General features: G+C 25.7%; 1 protein-coding gene across 1 annotated transcript in view; it reads left to right on the top strand.

The window, feature by feature from the left end:
- LOC100211878 (probable ATP-dependent RNA helicase DDX10) overlaps positions 1-20,516 on the top strand; it is a 78,342-nt gene that overhangs the window by 42,382 nt on the left and 15,444 nt on the right. The window contains exons 10-16 of the mRNA XM_065792591.1: positions 7,724-7,886; positions 10,195-10,279; positions 12,544-12,604; positions 12,704-12,741; positions 18,990-19,077; positions 19,151-19,239; positions 19,366-19,408. Of these exons, the coding sequence (XP_065648663.1) occupies positions 7,724-7,886; positions 10,195-10,279; positions 12,544-12,604; positions 12,704-12,741; positions 18,990-19,077; positions 19,151-19,239; positions 19,366-19,408 (567 nt within the window). The remainder of the gene's footprint in view (positions 1-7,723; positions 7,887-10,194; positions 10,280-12,543; positions 12,605-12,703; positions 12,742-18,989; positions 19,078-19,150; positions 19,240-19,365; positions 19,409-20,516) is intronic.

Genomic DNA, 20,516 nt, shown 5'->3' with positions numbered 1-20,516 from the left:
GTTGTTACCAGTGAAATTGGCTGTAGAGGTTTTATGTCGGAGAGACGCTAATCTACTATTAGCTGATGCTACCCTGGCATTTATGCTGCAAAATTTAGGCGTAGGACCATTAAGTAACAATATGAAGACCTCCTTAATTAAAAGAATAAAAGAAAGACACACAAATTTATCTTATCTCATACAATATCTTCATAAAGGAGATCAAGCCCAAAATAATTTTGGTTTAGATATCATATTTGATCGGCTAACTAAAACTGGTTTGGTAAATTTAATTGTGCATCTTATCCAGCAGCTCTCATCCGTACAAACTGAAACTACAGCATTCCATACAGAAACAGATAATGACGAAGATACCATAATGTGCAAAGACGAACCTTTAAAGGAGCAGCTAGACATCGCCATAAATAATGAAATGAAAATGAAAACAGTACCAAAAACAAAGCGAAATATTAACAATTTGACTAAAATGGTACGAAAAGAACTTTCTATATTTGAGGAAGACGGTACACGTGGTACCAACTTGATGTTGGTCTACGATTATATTTTAACTATTCCCCCAAGGAGCGTAGAAGCTGAACAGGCTTTCTCTTTATCGGGAATGTTATGTACAAAAATTTGATCATCTTTAAATGACGAAACTTTAAATAATTTATGTTTTTTGCGGGCCTATTTTAATAGTAAATAACTTTTTTATGTTTTTTGTTTCAAATTAATTAATTGTATATATTATTTTAACTTAAAATAAAGTTTTGGAACCGTTTATTATTGCTTTGGGTTTTACTTATTTATTTTTTTAGTAATTGTAAATACCGGTATTAATACCGGTATTTCGGTTTTCACTTAACCTAATACCGAAAAACCGGTATTCCATTTTTGGGCCGGTATTGGATGCCCTAATTAGTTATTAATAACAAACCGTCGATCGCCGCAACTTCCTGCTCTCAGTGAGAGTTTGTCACGTTGGTTTGACACGGTTCTAACTGAAATCTTTTAATTTTTTTTTTAATGTTTAATTAAAATTATTTGTATTATTTTTTTTTATTGACGTATAAAAATGCATAAATAAATAAAAAATAAGTATGTAAATATTTTTATTTAGGCACAGATAGAACCTATTTACCCTTTACATGTGTGAGCATGAGTTTTATTGTGTTTGATATATATATATATATATATATATATATATATATATATATATATATATATATATATATATATATATATATATACACACACACACATATATATATATATATTAGGGTGGTTCAAAAAACAACTTTTTTTAAAATAGTCTGCTCCACTTAACTAAATGTGTTCTATATAATACAAAAACACTAGGTTTAAAATTTTTTTGAATAAAAAATATTTTTAGGGGCGCCTAAAGACCCTTAAAATTTTGACAGGTCCCTAATATTTTGAAAAAAAAAGTTTTGCTAAAGTATGTCAACCTGGTACTCAAAAGAAGCAAAATTGTATAAAAACTTTAAAAATAATAATCAGTTTACATAAAAATATTTTTTTCAGATATTATGGCCTAAAAACTATTGTTTTTAAGATTAAAATAAAAAAAGTCAATATTTTTAAGTTTTTTTTAAATAATTTTTTTACATGTAGATGCTTATAGATATCTATAGAGACTTTGTTTCTCATGTAATGAGGGACAAAAAGTCTCTATAGATATCTATAAGATGGTGAGTACTTTCTTATAGATATCTATAAAATGGTGAGTAGTTTCACCTATAAACAGGAGTTACACCTTGCACATAAAAATTTATAGACCACAATCGATTTGAACTCTAGATAAACTTGATCTTTTAAAGAGAAGAATTTAGAAATACTAATTTAATATTTAAAGAAAGGTAATATCTTTTAGCAATTGATTTCAGTCTTTTTTAGTTGAATCAGATATTTTTCCCAAAAATGGTACTTTAAAATAAGACAAGGTTCCTTTGATTTTTTTGTTGTGGTGGAGTATTTGCATTAGTCTTGTTTAAATAGGTATTATATATTTTTGAAATTAGCCAAGATAGATACATGTTTTTTTGAAATACTTTAAAGAGGTCGTCAGAGTGAAACCCAAGTTTAGTACTAATAATTTTAAACTATCGATTAAACATTTGATTAGACTAACTCTGTACAAAAATAGAATGAAACTATAAAAATTAGTGTGAAGACTTAGGTTTTTTTTAATAAAAATGGTAGTGGTAACTGAAGAATTGATATTGTGTAGAGTTACATCTAAAAGATATTTATGAATTTACTTCTTGTTCCATAGTAAAGGAAGTAGAGTTGTGTCTACTATTTATATATCTAAGAAAAAGATGTGCGTCATTTTCTGACTGGAAAGCAGCACAAATGTCATCAACGTATCTTTTGTAGAATACAAGTTTTATACCATTTAAATTTTTAATCCATTTATTTTCAAAATGACCCATGAACATATTGGCAATAACAGTTGCTAGAAGAGAACCTGTTGCTACACCATCCATTTGATCATAAGTTTGTCCTTTTAAAAAAAATTGTTTCTTTTGCAAAGAAACTGCAACATTGCAAAGTGGTGAATTAAAATAGTTTTTTAATCATTTTTAGTATTTTTAATGCTTTTATTATGGAGCAAAATTAAATTAACTGCTATTTCAATGGTTTCTTGAAGCGGAACATTGATATATTAGCTGGTTACATCCTATAATACTAAAAAATATTTGTGGAGATCGACTTATTTCTTTAACAAAGGAAAATGAATCTTGTACAAAATTTAGTGTTTATTAATGGAGATAATAAATCTCTAAGAAATTCAGTGAGTTGGTAATTATAAGTTCCAATAGATGATACAATGGGTCTGAAGTTTATTGTAGTCTCAGAAGAATTTAATTTATGCATCTTTGGAAGTCCATACAAGCAGGATGGGATCCAGATAAATTTTGTTACACGTAGAATCATTGAAAAACCTTTTGCTTTTAGTTTCCTTAAAACATTTTGAAATTGAAAATTTATTTATGGTAACATCTTTCTTGAGTTGTTAGAATTTTGTTTTATCGTTAATAATTTAAATACTATTTATGTATATACTATCTATGTAAATACTATTTATGTATATTTTTTTTATTTAATATGATGATGTTACCGTTATCAGGTTTTAAAATAATAATATCTAGATAACTAGAAAATTTTTTCAGTATTCCATGTTTTTCAGAGTTTTCTGAGGACGTTAATTATAAGTATAAGAATTTGCTAGATGGGAAAGCTCTGCTTTAAGTTTCCCTGAATCTTCAATATTTTCTAATTTTATTTGAAGAAGACAGTTAATTTGTTATTGGTGGGATTGAAAACTGCAAACCATTTTTAAGGATGTCTAATTTATCATCAGAGAGTTTATAAGAGTAACGAATAGTTACGATATTTAAAACATTAAAAAGATTTGTATGACCAGTTGTTAATTGTTTTAACTTCTTTTTGTATATTTTATCCTTTTCTTTTTGTGTTATATTTTAAAGCTTTAGTTAAAATAAACCAATCCAACGATGAAAGATTTGCTTTTAAGTAATCTTGTAAAAGATTAATTTTTTTACATAAATGCAATTTTTCTTTGTTGCACTTTTGCAACATACTTCTTAGTAATCTTTTTCTTATAAAACAAGAATCAAATTTTAAAACGCCAGGTAAATTAAATGTAAAAAATTTAAAAACTCCAAAACTTAGATAAAACTCTAAAAGTTCTGCAATTATTTAAAAACGCAAAGTCTAAAATAATTTATTTAACTTATGGTTCAACTTTTCAAATCTTCTGAAATTTCACTTAAGTGCAATGTCATTTATAATATATTCAAAATTTCTTTTAAGCACCAAAAATGTAAATGTTTTCATAATCAATACAAACTTTTTAATTAGTAAAACCATTTTATTAATAAAAAACTGTTTCAACTAACACTAATCATCATCAGTTAAAAAAAAATATTTAAAATTTATATATATTGCAGGAATTGTGTTAATATTTTCATTATGAATGCTCAATACAGCGTGTTATATAATTAGTAGAGCAAATAATATAGTGAAAACTAAATAATTATTAAGATATATTTCAATTACATAACTAAAAGTTTCACGCAATAGCGATCATAAGATGTAGCAACAACAAAAATTATATACAAAAAATGCTATGGAGTGTCCGCTTTGAAGACATTAAAGTTCTTTATTAGAAATTTATTTTCATGGTGGTATTTTGATGCAAGCTCGGTTTGTTTGTTAAGCAAATTTAATGGTGATGTAATAATGTGGTATTTTTCTGTCAAGCATAAATTGCAAAATTTACCACCAGGATTGAATGGCTCCACTTGATCGAGAATATTCCATTTTAATATAGGTTCTATAGCTTTATTTTTGCATTCCCACACAATTTTCGAAAGTTCAGTGGAGTTGGCCTTACTTTCATAAACAAAGGAATTTTTATATTAACATGTAACATAAAAACGAGAGAGAATTGAAACGAGAGAGATTTTAAATAAAGAAAAAACAAAGAATAATGAAAAAAAGATTGCCTTCACAACCCAAACCCTTAATCAATGTAGTAACACTTTCTTGCATGTTCTACCTAGATAGTCAGTAAATCTAATGAATAAAACTGCGCTTAGAAATAATAATTTTATGTATAAATTATTTTATGAAACAAAGTTTAATCAGTTTTTATTGTATGTTGTGGACCATATTTCTGCAATATAATTGTTTTGTCTAATTCTGGTATATCTGTAATACCTTTTCCATTCTCAAATATAAACTAAAAAATTTCATCATTTTTTCTATAGACTTTTCATTTAAAACTTTTTTATAATTGTAAAATGTATATTATATAGTGTAGTAATGCATCTATATTATTTTTTAATATATTGGGTTATATATTATAAGTTCGTTTTTTTGTTAAATTATATTATAAGTTCGTTTTTTTGTAGCACACAATAAAATATGTGCTGTGTATGGTAGCGATGCATTAACAGAACACACTTGTCAAAATTGGTTTGAAAAGTTTCTTTCTGGAGATTTTTTAGTTCAAGATGTATCGAATAGTAGTAGACCAACTAAGATTAGTGAGTACAAAGTAAAAGCTTTGATTGATGCTGATCAACATTCGTGTTCATTACATGCAGTTTGTGAATTTGCTGAAAAGCTAAATACATCTAAAATAACTGTTGACAATCATTTGAGAAAGCTTAGATAGGTGAAAAAACCCTGGTGTTTTGGTTTAAAATGAACTCTGAGAGAATCATTTAACACAACGCATCAACATATTCAATATGCTTTTAAAATGGAATCAAAATAATTCATTATTAAAGAGAATGATAACTAACGATGGAAAATGAATTTTATACTCTAATATTCATTGTAAAAGATTATGGTCCAAACCTAGTAAGCCATCTCAATCAACATCAAAGCTTCATCAAAGAAAGACTATGGTATCAGTTTGGTGGGATTAGTAAGGAAATTGTGTATTTTGAGCTTCTGCCACCTACAAACCAATCAACTCTGTATCAAAACTGTATACTGTGAATAACTAACAAAATTAAATCAGTCCTTGCAACAAAAATGTCTAGAAATAGTAAATTGTAAGGTTGTTGTGTTTTGCCATGATAATGACAGGTGTTGTGTTTCAATATGGTAGCAACCACATCTTTAACTACTCACCAAAAACTATTGGAAATCGGCTATTGCATACTACCTCACCCACCTTACAGCCCTGATTGCACCATTAGAGTATCATCTGCTTATTACAAAATTCTTGAACTGAAAAAATATTTACATCAGATGAACAATTTAAATTATACTTCAAAGAATTTTTTTTTGCTATAAAAGGTCAGAAGTTGTATCAGGCATCATGAAATTACCGGAAACTTGTAATAGAATGAAATGGAAAGTATATTTGATATTAAAGTTACTTTTTGTAAAAGAAAAATTGTTTTCAATTTAGTAGTAAATTATATTAGTATTTCAATTTAGTAAAAAACTGAAAGGATTTTTTGGGTAACTCAATACTGATGATAAGATCAGTACAATCATCTTTCAAAAGAAAATTTTTTTTTCAGAAGCCTTGTTTGTATTTTTCAAAGTATGTAACTTACTACAACAACAAATCTAAACAAAAAAAAAAAATAACACTTGATAGTCTGTTTGACATATCCCACACAGACATTCATTGCTAAAACATTATGGTAATAATAAGTTACCTGTCGAGTGGGAACTCCTACATGTCCCATGATAGTTTCCTCATGTGGGCCTAATGATTGATGTAGATCTTGCTAAAAAAGAGTAACAATATTACATCACGCTGCAGCATAATGAAAAAGAGAAAGTTGGAATAGTTTCATATTAAGATACAGCAACTTAAAACTTTGAATCTCACTCAACCAATAATGATGATAACGAAGTTGATGATGGTGCTGAATTTTTTTAGATATTACTTAAGCAGATAAAGGAGGCAAAAACTTTGCTGTAAAAAGGATTTTTGTAAAAAGGATCTGGATTAGTCCAGATTCGACCAAGGTCAGTAAATAAATTTGAGAATCAGTTAAACTTGATTTTTTTTTTGTTGAGTTTTTTTAAAAACTCACCCTGCATACAATTGCAATTGTATGCAGCATTTCCTCCTAAATTGCAAGATACTTCAAAAATTGCTGATGGAACCAATCTAGTGCAATGTTTTTCCTTGTTTTTTCCAATGTTGATTCTAGTTGACAAGTGGTCATTAAAAGCATTCATTGTTTTACTTGTTATACAATATACAATAGCTGCTAATAGCAATAATAGATACAATAGCTGTAAATATTGCGTATGTAATGGAGATGCAATTCTAATTGAAAAATAAGTTGGTTATCTCCAACTGACTTTAACTTCTGACTTTAATGTAGACACTATATTAAAAAGCTCTTCAAAATGACTGTTCAATATCTGTGTGTTTTTACAAATCACCAAGAGTTCAGTTGTTTAAAAGGTTCAAAGAAGAACTTCATAGTTTTAACCAGAATATAAAAAAAACATAGTGTGGACTTCTGATCAAAGTAGTTATTTACTTCAACAACCATTTAAAAAATTGGAATTCTTGGAAAAATACCAGTTCTATTTATTATGCATAATGGGTTTCAAAAGCCATATGCATGATAAAATATAAAATAATAAGTTTCCATAACCTATCAATAACTTTGTAACAACTGAAAGACTACACAACATGAGAATTAGAGAAGAGATATCAAACAAAGACTCAAAGAATAAAACAATCAAACAACTTCTTTAAAAAAAGAATATCTTATGATTGACACACCTTGACACAAGGTTTGTTAAATTCAGTTATTCAAATTTAGGGAACTAATAAAATAGTACTATATAAACATTATTGAAAAACACATATTATTCATATCATTAACATTGAAACATTGACATTTTTTAAAACAATCTTAAAAAAAATCGTTTTGCTTTCTAAAAGATGTTATAAATTGAAATTTTACAAGATTTCTGTTTCAACTCAATGAGTTACATCATATGTATATAATTTATATACTATATACTCCATACCCTTTAAATCAAGTTAAACATTCTCATAATTTTTGAGTAATTTTTAAATACTTGGTTTCAATGTAGAAAGTGGTTAGATAAAAATGAGGGAAAATCATATTTTTATTTTATCATTAAAAAAATATAAATTTTAAAATATTAATTGCTCATTAATTTTTCTTTATGACAGGTAAAGTTTATATATGAAGTTCTACGCAAAATTCGACCTGGTGTTCCATTAATGGCATTATATGGAAAACAAAAGCAATTAAAGCGAGTTGGTGTTTATTCTAAGTTTTGTCAATCAAAGGCTGCCATTCTTTTTGCAACAGACATAGCTGCCAGAGGTTTAGGTAAAAGGTTATTTAGTTGATTTTTTAAATAAATAAATAGTTGACTGCTTAATTAAAAGAATGTTGTGGTGTTGTTTTTATTTTAAGGCATAAAAAAATATATATTACTTAAATACATGTTTGGTGTGAAGTTTGCATTTAAAACTTTATCAAAAAGTTTAGTTTAACATGTAATGGTGATAAGATAAATAGATGTAATTTATGGAGAGAGGTTGTGTTTAAACCATTTTCCATTTCAAAACTTTTCCATACAATGGTTATTCAAGTCTTACTAAATGTAAAATAAGAAAACCAAAAAATAATAAAATAAAGTAAATAATTATAATAAATAATAATAATAAAAGCATTTTCAATTTTAACAAATAAAATAAAACCAATCAACTCTCTGTATAATAGAAAGTGATTAACTTTTAGTTATAGGGTCAGGATTTACAAATGCCCCATAGTTTTTGTGTTTGCAAAACTAGAGCATTGTTTTGATTTATAAAAAACTATATCGTTATATTTAATACAAAAAATTATTTGGTTTCAAATCTTTCTTCTTTTTTTTTGGTACACATGAATTGTCTAAAAGTTCTCTCTTTCTGACATAGACAAGATCATTAGGAATTTTATTCCAATTTTTAAATTTTATAATGAAATTTGACAAACAGAAACAAGTTTAGTTCTGTTTGTCAAACTAGCAAATTTTTATAAGCTTTTATCTCTGTTTAAAGTCTGTTTTAATCAAATTTTCGATGGTTTTGGGATTGGTTCCAAATTCTTTTGCAATTGATCTTCTTAATCAAGCTTTATTGTTTCTAATTCGTTCATTAATGACCTTTTTAAATTTTCTTAGTACAAATTAATCTTTTTCTCAGTTTTCAAAAAATGTTTTAAAGTACAATATACCAACTTGAATATCAGTTTCAGTTGTTGTGAGTTTTCTTTTTTTAAAGACCAATGATCTCTTTTCTCATGGTTTTTAACTCTAGTTTACTGTTCTCAATGTTTTGAAAAAATATTTTGCGTTTCTGACAGTTGATAAATACAATCGTTAGATATGCAAAAATAGTTTGATTGAAATAGAGATTTATGAATAACAGTTCTCTAAAATTAAGTGTAAATGTAAATCCCCACCCTGTATATTAAATATATATAAATAAAATTAAGTGTAAATGTAAATCCCCACCCTGTATATTAAATATATATAAATAAAATTAAGTGTAAATGTAAATCCCCACCCTGTATATTAAATATATATAAATAAAATTAAGTGTAAATGTATATCCCCACCCAGTATATTGAATATATAAGTAAATAAAATTAAGAGTAAATGTCATAATGTAAATATATATAAATAAATAACAGAGTAAAATCATTACAATCAAATACTTAAAATTTTAAAATAAAAAATTAAATGAATATGTTGGTTGGTTTTTATTGATTTCATATTAATATAAACTTAATGCTTATTATTTTTTTAATATTTAGTTATTTATACTTTTAGATTTTTTTTTTGTTTTATAAGTGTATTTAAAAATTTGAAAACTGCTAATAATTTTTTTTTGCTAGGTTTTGAATTGCAACTTAAATTTTATGTTTTTTAGCTTCTTTTTTAACTAATTTTAACCTTTTTGCTTTCTCTCTATTACTGAAATATCATTCATAACAAGTTTTCTAATGTTTTTGTTGTTTTTGATTAACTAGCAATATGTTACATAATATGCTAATAACTATATGTTAATATATAATATGTTTTAAGTAAAACAAAAATTGCAATTTTTATCTTGATTTTTAAATTTTTTTTAAAGGCAAGACTTGTTTTAGTGAGTTGGGTGCTGCAATTTTGATTCTCAATTGCCATAATATTCAGTTGATGAAATGGTTGACCATCACATTAGAATGGTTGACCATCATATTTAGATAGAATGGTTAATTTAAGTCTTTAATTTTTGATTTACTTTTATTTTTTCATTCCAGGTAGTTTTTCTTGTTTATTCCATGGTTTTACTTAAAGTTATACTTTTTGAATTTTCTTTAAAGTTATATTCAAACATTTCATTCGTAGTGATTTCCATAAACATTAAAAGTTTTTTTGTTTTTTTTTTTACTAAATTTTGTTTGAGATGCTAGACATTGCTGGCTGTCGTTAAAATTGTTAATCTTTTGTTTAGTTTTTTTTATTGTGTTTACAATCTCATAGGAGCATTATTAAATATCACAGTATGATTGCTTTAATATAAGCAGTAGATTTTGAAATCAAACATCATTTTACTTAGATTTAACATCAAGAATCGTTTTTAAAACAGTTTTTCGTTTATTTTAGATTTTCCATCTGTTAACTGGGTAATTCAAGTTGACTGTCCGGAATCAGTAGATACATATATTCATCGAGTTGGAAGAACAGCTCGGTAAGAAAATGTTAAGCTAAGAAATTTTTTTTTTAATTAAAAAGTTTTTTTTTCGAGTAATGGAATATACTAACTCTATAAAATTTAGATTTATACATTCCATAAGAAATATTTTCTTTTAATTGTTTTTTAATCCTTTTTTTTTTTTTTTTTAATGTTTAAATGTGACCACAATTCTTATTTTTAAAAATGTTTTTAAGAAATAACATCTTAATCCAGCAACAATGTAACAAAAGCATCTAAAGTATACAGAATCTCTAAGCAACAAATGTAACCATAATATTAAAGCATGACTAACCTAAATATCTTATGTCAATCTAGTTCATATGATAAAATCTTAAAACTGTTATTATTTTGTTAAAGTACAAGCATCCAACTATAGATAATCCATGTTAGATTATCTACAGGTGAGAAACCTATTTTGGCAAAAAACAGTTGTTGTTTTTGTTCTTTTTCAAAACAAATATCTAGATATAGTTGTAAGATACTAAGTATACTATAGATGGTCCTTATTTTTGTTACTCTTGCAATATAAAATTAACTGTTTGAAGTTTATTCCTTAATTACATCAAAAGATGTTAACAGTAGTGCAGTAGAAGAAATATATTTGTTCATGATAGTACAAATATAAAATCTGCATGTGAAGAAAATGTTCTTTCCATTGAAACATACAGAGATCGATTACCTATAAGGTTGATAAAAAATAAAATCATATTAAACTTGATAATAAATTATAATCTTCCCAATTGTGCGATGTTAAGAATTATGAAGGAAATAAGAAAAGATATCAGAAGATCCAAAAAACTTGTGCTGATAAACACTTTTGCTGATGTTACAAACCAGCTGGAGAACACTTATGCTGAATTTAATAAATGTATGTTTCTTCAGGATATTGCATTTTTTTCAATCCTGTTTTATGTGGTAGTATTGATAAAGGACAGGAATCTTTTAGGATTGTCATTAATGTATTTGCATTAAATTTTCAACCAAGGAACTAGAAGTACATCAGAAACAACAAAGTAATCATACTAGATTTAAAATTGTAGAGAAGAATCATTATCTGAAAAAACTCCTTTAATTCAAATAATTGAAGTTTATCTTGGAAAATACTAGTCATATACTATCATTACACAATCTAAACACCTTATTGATCTCATTGTTAGTAAACTTATAGTTTTTTTAACTCAGTTTGTACAGGTAAGGACAATTGATTAGATTTCTGACACAACATAATGTAAAAAAACACAAATATGTTAGTATATTATTTTGAGCAAGTTAATATTAGGTTAGCTTTTGTTTTATTTAGCTGCTGAATGATGTTTTGGGATAAAACTTATTACACTATACAAAGAGAAATCAGATAAGTTTTTAGAGCCTATGGTTTACTAGAAACCTAATGTCCTTGATGTATTTGCAAATAAAATGTCCTTTGAATGGAAGTTTTACATCAGATTTCAACTCAAGAAAAATTTAAGAACATTTGTTGCGCAATACATTGTCAAATGATTAACAATATGTTTATATTGAAAAAAAAAAAATTTTTTTGTAACTTTAGATAATATTTGTTGCATTTTGTTTCATTGAATTTTTAACTCAAGATTTATGAGATTTTTTTTTGTGTGTAAGTGGATTCGCTTATTTTGTAATTTGATTAATGGAAGCAGAACTTGTTATTGCATTCTAATGGGTTTCTTTTTATTAGTATTATAAGCATTATAAGCAATAAAAATCTTTTTTTGCTAATATGTATTAAAAGAAAAATTTTGCAAAAAATTACAGTCCCCTGTTACAACCCCCCCCCCTCCTCCTCCTCCTCCTTCTCCTCCCTTCTCTGGTTAAGAGTAAATTAATTGTTCAAAAAAATTATAAATAGATTTAAAATTTCATAAAAATATATTTCGGTACTCAGAATATACAGTTATATAAAGTTTAGTTTTTTTATATGTATTATGAATCAGCTTTTAGTTTTTAATTTTGAAAACAACATGAAAACATTACTGAAATTTTTTTTTTTTGCACTCCCACTCCTATTGTATTTTGACATTTTTAATTTTTAACATAAGAAAAATAAGTTAAATGTGAAGTCCACGAGTATAACATGAAGTCAGCCAAATCAAAAATATGGATGATATTTTTAAAATATAAAAACAACATAAGTTAATGAAGTTAAACTTATTTTAAAAGAAATGTAATAAAAAATTTTGAATAAAAAAAACTGCAAAATAAAATTTTAAAGTGTATTGTTATTATTTTTGTAATTTTAGTTTTGAGAAAAATGGTGAAGCAATATTAATGTTATTGCCATCGGAAACTGCCATGGTAAAGGTATTACCTTAATACTTTTGTTTTAATTTAATGGTTAAAATTTTTGTTTTATTTAAAGTTTTGCACTGAGTTTACTTAAATAAAGTAAAAATTATTTAGAAGTTACTTGATGGAAAAGTTCCTTTGGAGGAAATTAAGTATGTTATATTTTTTATATTTATTAATATTTTTATAACTTGATTTTTTTTTTTATAATTAAATGATTTTTAGTAAGGGGTTATTGTTTATTTTTGTTGTCATCATCATTATCATTAAGCTACACTCTTTTCATAATAAGTCAAAAAAATTTAAATTTTATTAATAATAAAAAAAACAACTTAAATTCTATAAAACTAATAATTCTAAATTAGCATGTTAATTTTATTATTATATAAACACAGAAAATACAACTTTTGGTGGTACTAATAGTTTTCATGCCTTAAGGTAATCATCAGCCGTGTAATACAAAACAAGAAACAAAAAAATTGTTACAATATAATGTTACAGTGGATTGTGCTCCTGAATCTAAAAAAGAAGAAAATTGCTTTTATATGTAGAAATAAAGAAATTTGCTTTTATGTCTTTAATGTCTCTCTGGGTGATTAGGCAGCTGTTTTCAGATGTTCTTTCTATTCTTATCTTTTTTGTTTTGTTTTGACAAGGGAGCACACTAACTTTATATTTTAGTGTTTTTTTTTTTTTTTTTTTCTTGTTTTGTATTACACGGCTGATGATTACCTTTTTGATTATTGCCTTTAGGCATGAAACTATTAGTACCTTAAAAAGTTGTATTTTCTTTGTTTATAATTTTATATATATATATATATATATATATATATATATATATATATATATATATATATATATATATATATATATATATATACACACTATTCTATACTATATAATATAGTATAGAATAGTGTAGAATACATTTAAAATTGTTCTTGGTACAATAATAATTTTAAATGTATTCTATACTACTGGTACAACTAAAAAAAACTGGTTTCCTTAAAAGAAGTTGTACTTAAGAATTGAATTAAGCAACAAAATTTTTTAAAAAAAGAATTTATAATTTAGTTTACATAATACTTAATCAAACATCATGTATATTTTTTTGTTTTTTTACAAACTCCATCGCATAAATCATGAGCCCTTAATTTGCATTTCAAACAATGAATCATTTTCCTCTTGATTTTCTCCACAAATAAAAGAAAACCAATTACTTTTCCTATCTTTAATTTTTAATGTTTTTAGGTTTCTACCCCTTATATTATGAAGCTCTAACACTATTGCATTTAATAGAAATTGAATAAATTCAATACAATCTTGTTTTGACCAATTATGTATTATGTTTACTTATAAATTCAGAAGAATATATAATCTATTTGATATTCTTCTGAATTTATAAGTAAACATAAATAAATGAAAACTGAATAAGTAACATAGTTTTATCAATAATTAATTTGCAATATTAACTTTTAAACATATGCAGAAAAAATATTTTTAAAAATGAAATAAACTTACTTGGTAAGAGGTAACTTACCATTTTTATGGTAGAACATGTCACTTAAAACATCTGGTTGACTCAAATATAATATTTTGGTTGTATGCATGGTTGTCTGCACAGTTCATTCAGAACTATATAAGATGATAATATAGTTTTTGTTCTGTGCAGCGCGTTAAATTAAATTAAGTGAAATTAGAAATGCATTGAACAAGTTCTTGCAGTTATGTCAGAAGCTAGTTCTTGCAGTTATGTCAAAAGCTAGTTTTTGGTTAAAAAAATTGAAGGTTTTGGATTTTTAATATCAGTAACAGTAACATCTGTTTGACACAGTGTTTTATCAAAACTTGATACTGTAATCAAATCCATGCAAAAACCTACTTTCAAAATGAGTAACACTATTCAGCATCTTCGAAATTGTAAAACTTTTCTAGAGGAATATAGGGATTCTGATTTTTCTGATGCTCTAGAATCAGCCAGAAAACATACTGTTCTGTTAAACATGAACGCACAATTTAAAACTGAAAGAACCAGACGGTCAACTCAACAGTTTATATATGAGTGTGATGATGAAGTTCTTGATGCAAATGGTCCAGAAAAACACTACAAAAATGTTTTTAATGTTATGCTGGATCAGTTATTGGTGTCTATATCTGAAAGTTTTCAACAAATGAAAGATTTTGAAGATTTGTGGGGTTTTTTGTTCAATATTAAAGATAATACAAATCCTAATGAGCTGTTGAAGAATTGCAAAGACTTACACATAGTATTAACTGATGAGGCAAACACCAATATAGATAGAAATGAGTTGTGGGAGGAAATCGAATCATTAAAGTAGTTATACCAGATGATGTAAATGATCCTTTAAAATGTTTGAAGTTTATAAATAATAATAAATTGAAAACCAGTGCCAAATCTGTGGGCGGCTTTGCAGATTCATGTGACAATTCTTGTTAGTGTTGCTTGTGTTAAAAGAAGTTTTCATAAACTAAAATTAATAAAAACTTGCAATCGACTATGACAGTAGATAGGTTTATATAATTTGGCTATTCTTTTAATTGAAAATGAAGTTATAACAAACCTCAATCTTGAGATAGCAATTGAAAATTTTGCAGACATGAAGCTTGAAAAAAATCTTCTATATAATTTCAGTTATATGATAACACTTAAATTATGTACCAGTTATATTATTATTATATAAATCACATTGCACTAATGAATTAATAAAAAAATTATTTAATGATGTTTTTTGTCTTTTTTGAAATATATTTTATTCACTTAGCTTTTTATTAATTTTGCCTGGGGCACATATTGGACCAACACTGAACCCTAACCTTATAACTTCTTTTCAATTTCAAAAAAATTTTCAACTCTCATTAAACTTTTCAACTTCTTATTTTGGTCTCCTCATTTTTTTCCATAAGTGATAAAAAGTGATACAACACTAATAACAAGCAAACAATAAGGGAAAAAATCAGTTTAAAAAAGTTTTCAAGTTAAGTTTACAAATTATTGCAGAAGCAAATTCATTCAATAACATTACTGCGAATTTAATTCTTCAGACTAAAATATATTAAAAAAAAGAATTTCTATATAATTAAAAAAAAAAGATTGTCATAATTTTGTTAATAGAACTAATAAAAAATAAATAACAAAAAATAGATTTCCTCAAATATAAGCTTTTTAGTCATAATTAATAATGTAACAATTAATAAAAATTAATTGTTACATTTATTTGTAACTCTTCACTCAGCAGTATCTTCAAAAGTAATCTTCAGCAGTATCTTCAAAAGTAATCTTCAGCAATATCTTCAAAACTGTTACTTATTTAATATTTAATAGTAATGTAAAGATATGTATTTCATAGTTATCAATTTTTCTCAATATTACTAAACTGGTAATATTATAAGAAAAAAATTCTTTAAAAAAGAATTATTAAAAAGGTTTCTGCCCTGGTAAGACAATTCTTTTGAAAACAAATAAAAATTAAAGCACACTTTAAATAATTTTTTATTGTGAAATTATTACACACACTCACAAACACACACACATACACAGATATATGTGTGTGTGTGTGTGTGTGTGTATATGTGTGTGTATATATATATATATATATATATATATATATATATATATATATATATACACAATTTTTATTTTTTATTTTGAAATAATATTAATAAAAACACGAATAAATTAAATAATAAGAAAGTTACAAAATGAGTTTGGATATACAATCCACTTCACAGATAAGAATCTCTGAAAAAAAAAAATGCAAATCTATTTTTTTCCAAATACTAATAGATATATTGAAATTTTAAACAATTGTCTTCTTCCCTCCATCAATATACTTGAAGAAGAAAACAGCCATATCATATATCAACAAGATGGTGCATTGTGTCATACTGCTAGACAACCAAATTTCAATGATGTTGTGGCCTGCTAATAGCCCTGACTTAAATTGTATATAAAATTTATGCTCATGATTCAGGGGCGTGGTGGCTCTAAAAAGCTTATGCGGGATTTTTATTAAAAGGCCTATATATGCGGGATTTTACCATATATGCTTTATGTAAAGGCCCATACAAAAAAATATATATATTTATATATATATATATGTACATATATATATATATATATATATATATATATATATATATATATATATATATATATATATATATATATATATATATATAATAACTGACCTTATTTTAATAAATCATTAATACAAACCAAAAAGTTGAGATAATACTATTTGTAATTAATAATATTGTTTGTAATACTTCAAAATAAAAAATGGTAACTACGCGATGCAGCAACCACGTTTATGTATTGATTTTCTTAAAACACAACTTTACCGCAAGCAAATACGATTAGTATTTTATTGTTCGAAGAACATAGCCTAACACAAAATTAAAAATCAAAGATTTTAATTTTTTTATTACTATATAATGATATTTATTTTATTGTACAATAATGTAAATTTTTTTAAATTATATATAATTTTTTTTCTAAAATAAATATCAAAAATCTTGAAAATAGGAAATTCTTTTTATTTTATGAGAAAGTTCTTTTTAGTTTATGCTTTTGTTTAATTCGGTGTTTTAACTTTTTTTAACATTTTAGGATAAACTCGCAACAACTAAAATGCCGCTCTAAAAATGGTGCCGTTATTGACATAGTTTAAACATAAAAGTTTTTATAATGTAGTTTCATTTAGCAGTTCATCATCCTTTTTTAAATCTGTCTGAGGACAGGGTATTGCAGGGTGATTTCTTTATTTACATACAATAATATAAACTGTATAAAAATAAAAAAACTTTATTAATTATTAAAGAAGTTTTTATCTGTTTCGAAAGGTTACAAAATTGCAAAACATGAGTTCGATCCTTATTTATATAAAACTTAATTTAAAATTTAACACCAAAATATTTTTTATAAATTAATTAAAACGCAATACAATTACTGTATAGTAATTGTATTGCGATTTAATTCATTTAAGAAAAATGTTTTGGGGTTAAATTTTAAATTAAATTAATTTAAGTAATAATAATAATAATAGCTATTACTATTGTTGGGTCTGCGGACTTTCTTAAATTTATTTTGTCAACATTACGATCGTTAAAAACCGATTATGGGTTCATTATTTTTCTCATGAAAAAAATATCATAATACGTTTTAAAACATCTACTTTGTTTTCAGAGCAATATTATTATTATGCAAAATGCTAATATAATTGCGCTCAAAGTTAAAATCAAGTTTGAAATCAAGTAATTAATAAAATTTAATTTGTGCTAACATAAATATTTTAAATGATTCTGGAATTTCTTTAAAATGTAGAAAAAATTAAAATTTGCCAAGAGGCCCATATTTAGATGAAAAAGTGAAAAGCCCATGCGGGAATCCCGCTTAGCCTCTGGGGCCACCATGCCTCTGTCATGATTAGGTCATCATCTTGAAAAAGTTGAAATATCAAATGTCAAACAATTAAAAATTGAAATAAGGAAATTGCTTGACAATATGCCTAAAGAATTACCTCAAAATCTTGTGAATTCAATGCTGAAGAGAGTAAATTAATGCTTACAAGAGAAAGGTGTTTCTACAAAATATTAAAATGCTTTTTTCTATGCTTTTGTTTATGTAAATTGTTATTCCTATATACTATTTAAATATATTATTAACTTTAGGAGGATCTTTTTTTTTTCATTAAAATAACATGTTTCATTATTTTTTTAAGACGTTAATAGTGCGCTGCACAGTTTGCGATTGCATAATTATATTATTTGTGTTTTATTATAGAAAAATCAGCTAAAGACCTAATAGTATATCTACATGTTTGAGCATGAGTCTTATTGAGTTGAACTTCTAAGAATCTGTCTTAATCTTAGTTTTGTGAAAATTCTCAAAGTCTTGGTCTGTGTCTTTGGTTGACTTTTTGATGTCTTGGTTTTGGTATTGGTTTTGAAGTCTCAAGTCTTGGTTTTGGTCTTGTGTCCAAATAGTCTTGGTCTTGACCTTCACACTCTTGACTACATCTCTACTTGTGTAACAACAAAGTGTTAACTTGACTACATCTCTACTTGTGTCACAACAGTTTTTTTAACTGGTTAGTGAAGCCATCGAAAAGTTACAAAAATAATTCAATTTTCAATACAAAAAAAAAAAAAATCCTTAGTAACCAACATTTTTGTTGCAATACCATAATTTACCATGCTCATTATCATTGTCATTATTGATGTCATCATATAGTCATTTAAAAAAATTACTTAATTTTTACTAAAATTAATAAATTACTATCACATTAGTATTGTAGATTTCAATTTTATCCTTTTTCCTCTTTTTCCCTGTATATTTGTGTTCTTATGTTCTTATATATATTTTTAATTTAAAATTTAGGGCCAACCCAAAAAAATTGCTCTCAATAGAAGGAAAACTTCAGGCATTCTGTGCACAAGATCAAGAAATTAAATACTGGGCACAAAGGGTATTGCTTCTATTAATTTATTAAATAATTTTAAAGTTACCAATTTTTAATTAAAAAAATTTCATGTTTTCAGTGTATTGTTTCGTATGCAAGATCTGTATATCTTCAAAGCGACAAAGAGGTTTTTAATATCAATAAACTTCCCTTAGATGCATTTGCTGCGTAAGTGACATTTATTTTTATTTTTTTTATAAAAGACTTTAAAGTTCACTCACTCCCAAAAAAATCTAAATTCAATTTTTAATTTTTTTATTTTATTGAAAAAACAAATGGTTATATTTATTTTAGCTCATGTGGATTACTTTCTTCGCCAAAGATACGGTTTATGAAAGTAAATTTTTTTAATTAGTTTATTAAACACTACAATTTTTTTTTTTTTAATAATGCATTGATCCTATTAACCAATGACCAGTACATGTTAGCATTAACATATCCAAACTGGTTTTCACACCAATATATTGTTTGTGCACTTGAACTTTAGCTTAATATAAGGTAATGGTACCAGTATTTGCCCATGTGCCAGTAATTGACCATTAAGAAAAAAAATTGGTAAAATAAGCCCTACTAACGGGTGATTACTAAAAATCTGGACAAAACTAAAAGTTAAATAACTTTTAATCTAGAAGACCTATTTTATTGTTTTAAAAAGAATAAAATAGCAAATTTATTCTAATTTTAATAAAAACGTAATTCAACAAGACCTTGTCTTCTTATTGTGTTGAGTCTTCTGCTAGTAGACTGCCAAGCGTTGTACCAGCTCTTTGTCGAATTTCCTAAAACAGTAAATTATTCTAGAGCGTAATTGATCCAAATTCTCTGCCTGCCAACCATTTTTGTAAACATCTCCTTTGATACAAGACCAAAAATATTCAATACAACAACATTCAGGCATATTTGGAGGGTTTTCACTTTTTGTTACAAACTTTATGCCATTCTCATTCAAAAACTTAGCAGCTTTGTTTGAGTAATGGGCACTTGCTAGATCAGGCCAGAATATGTATTTGGTATTTTTTGGAAGTGAAATGACCATGTAAACCAATAATTTTTCTTCAAATTTCTTTTTTTCTTTGAATTTAACATTGTTTGGTATTAATTCGATTTTACTTGAATAGAAATTATCATTACCATTAATTTGGCTGTTCGAGAGAGTAAAATAAGACTTGTCATCAAGAACCCAAATAAAATCTTTATAATTTTTATAAAGTTGACCACACAAATGTCGGTTTTTTGCTCTCTGGCTCTCAGTTCGACTTGGAATCTTCATTTGTATTCTTTTTTTTATTGATGTTTTGGTTTTCAATGTCTTAGAAATAAGTGACTGAGAACATTTGAACTTTTTTGAAGCTATACGCTGAGAAATGCCACATTTATGGTCAAAAAGCTTGGTAAGTTGACTGATGGCGCGCTAAGTCATTATTTTCGGCTTTCTACCACTACTA

This window comes from Hydra vulgaris, chromosome 03 (assembly GCF_038396675.1).
Source record: "Hydra vulgaris chromosome 03, alternate assembly HydraT2T_AEP".
Taxonomy (NCBI): domain Eukaryota; kingdom Metazoa; phylum Cnidaria; class Hydrozoa; order Anthoathecata; family Hydridae; genus Hydra; species Hydra vulgaris.
This window is presented reverse-complemented; position numbering and strand designations above follow the sequence as displayed.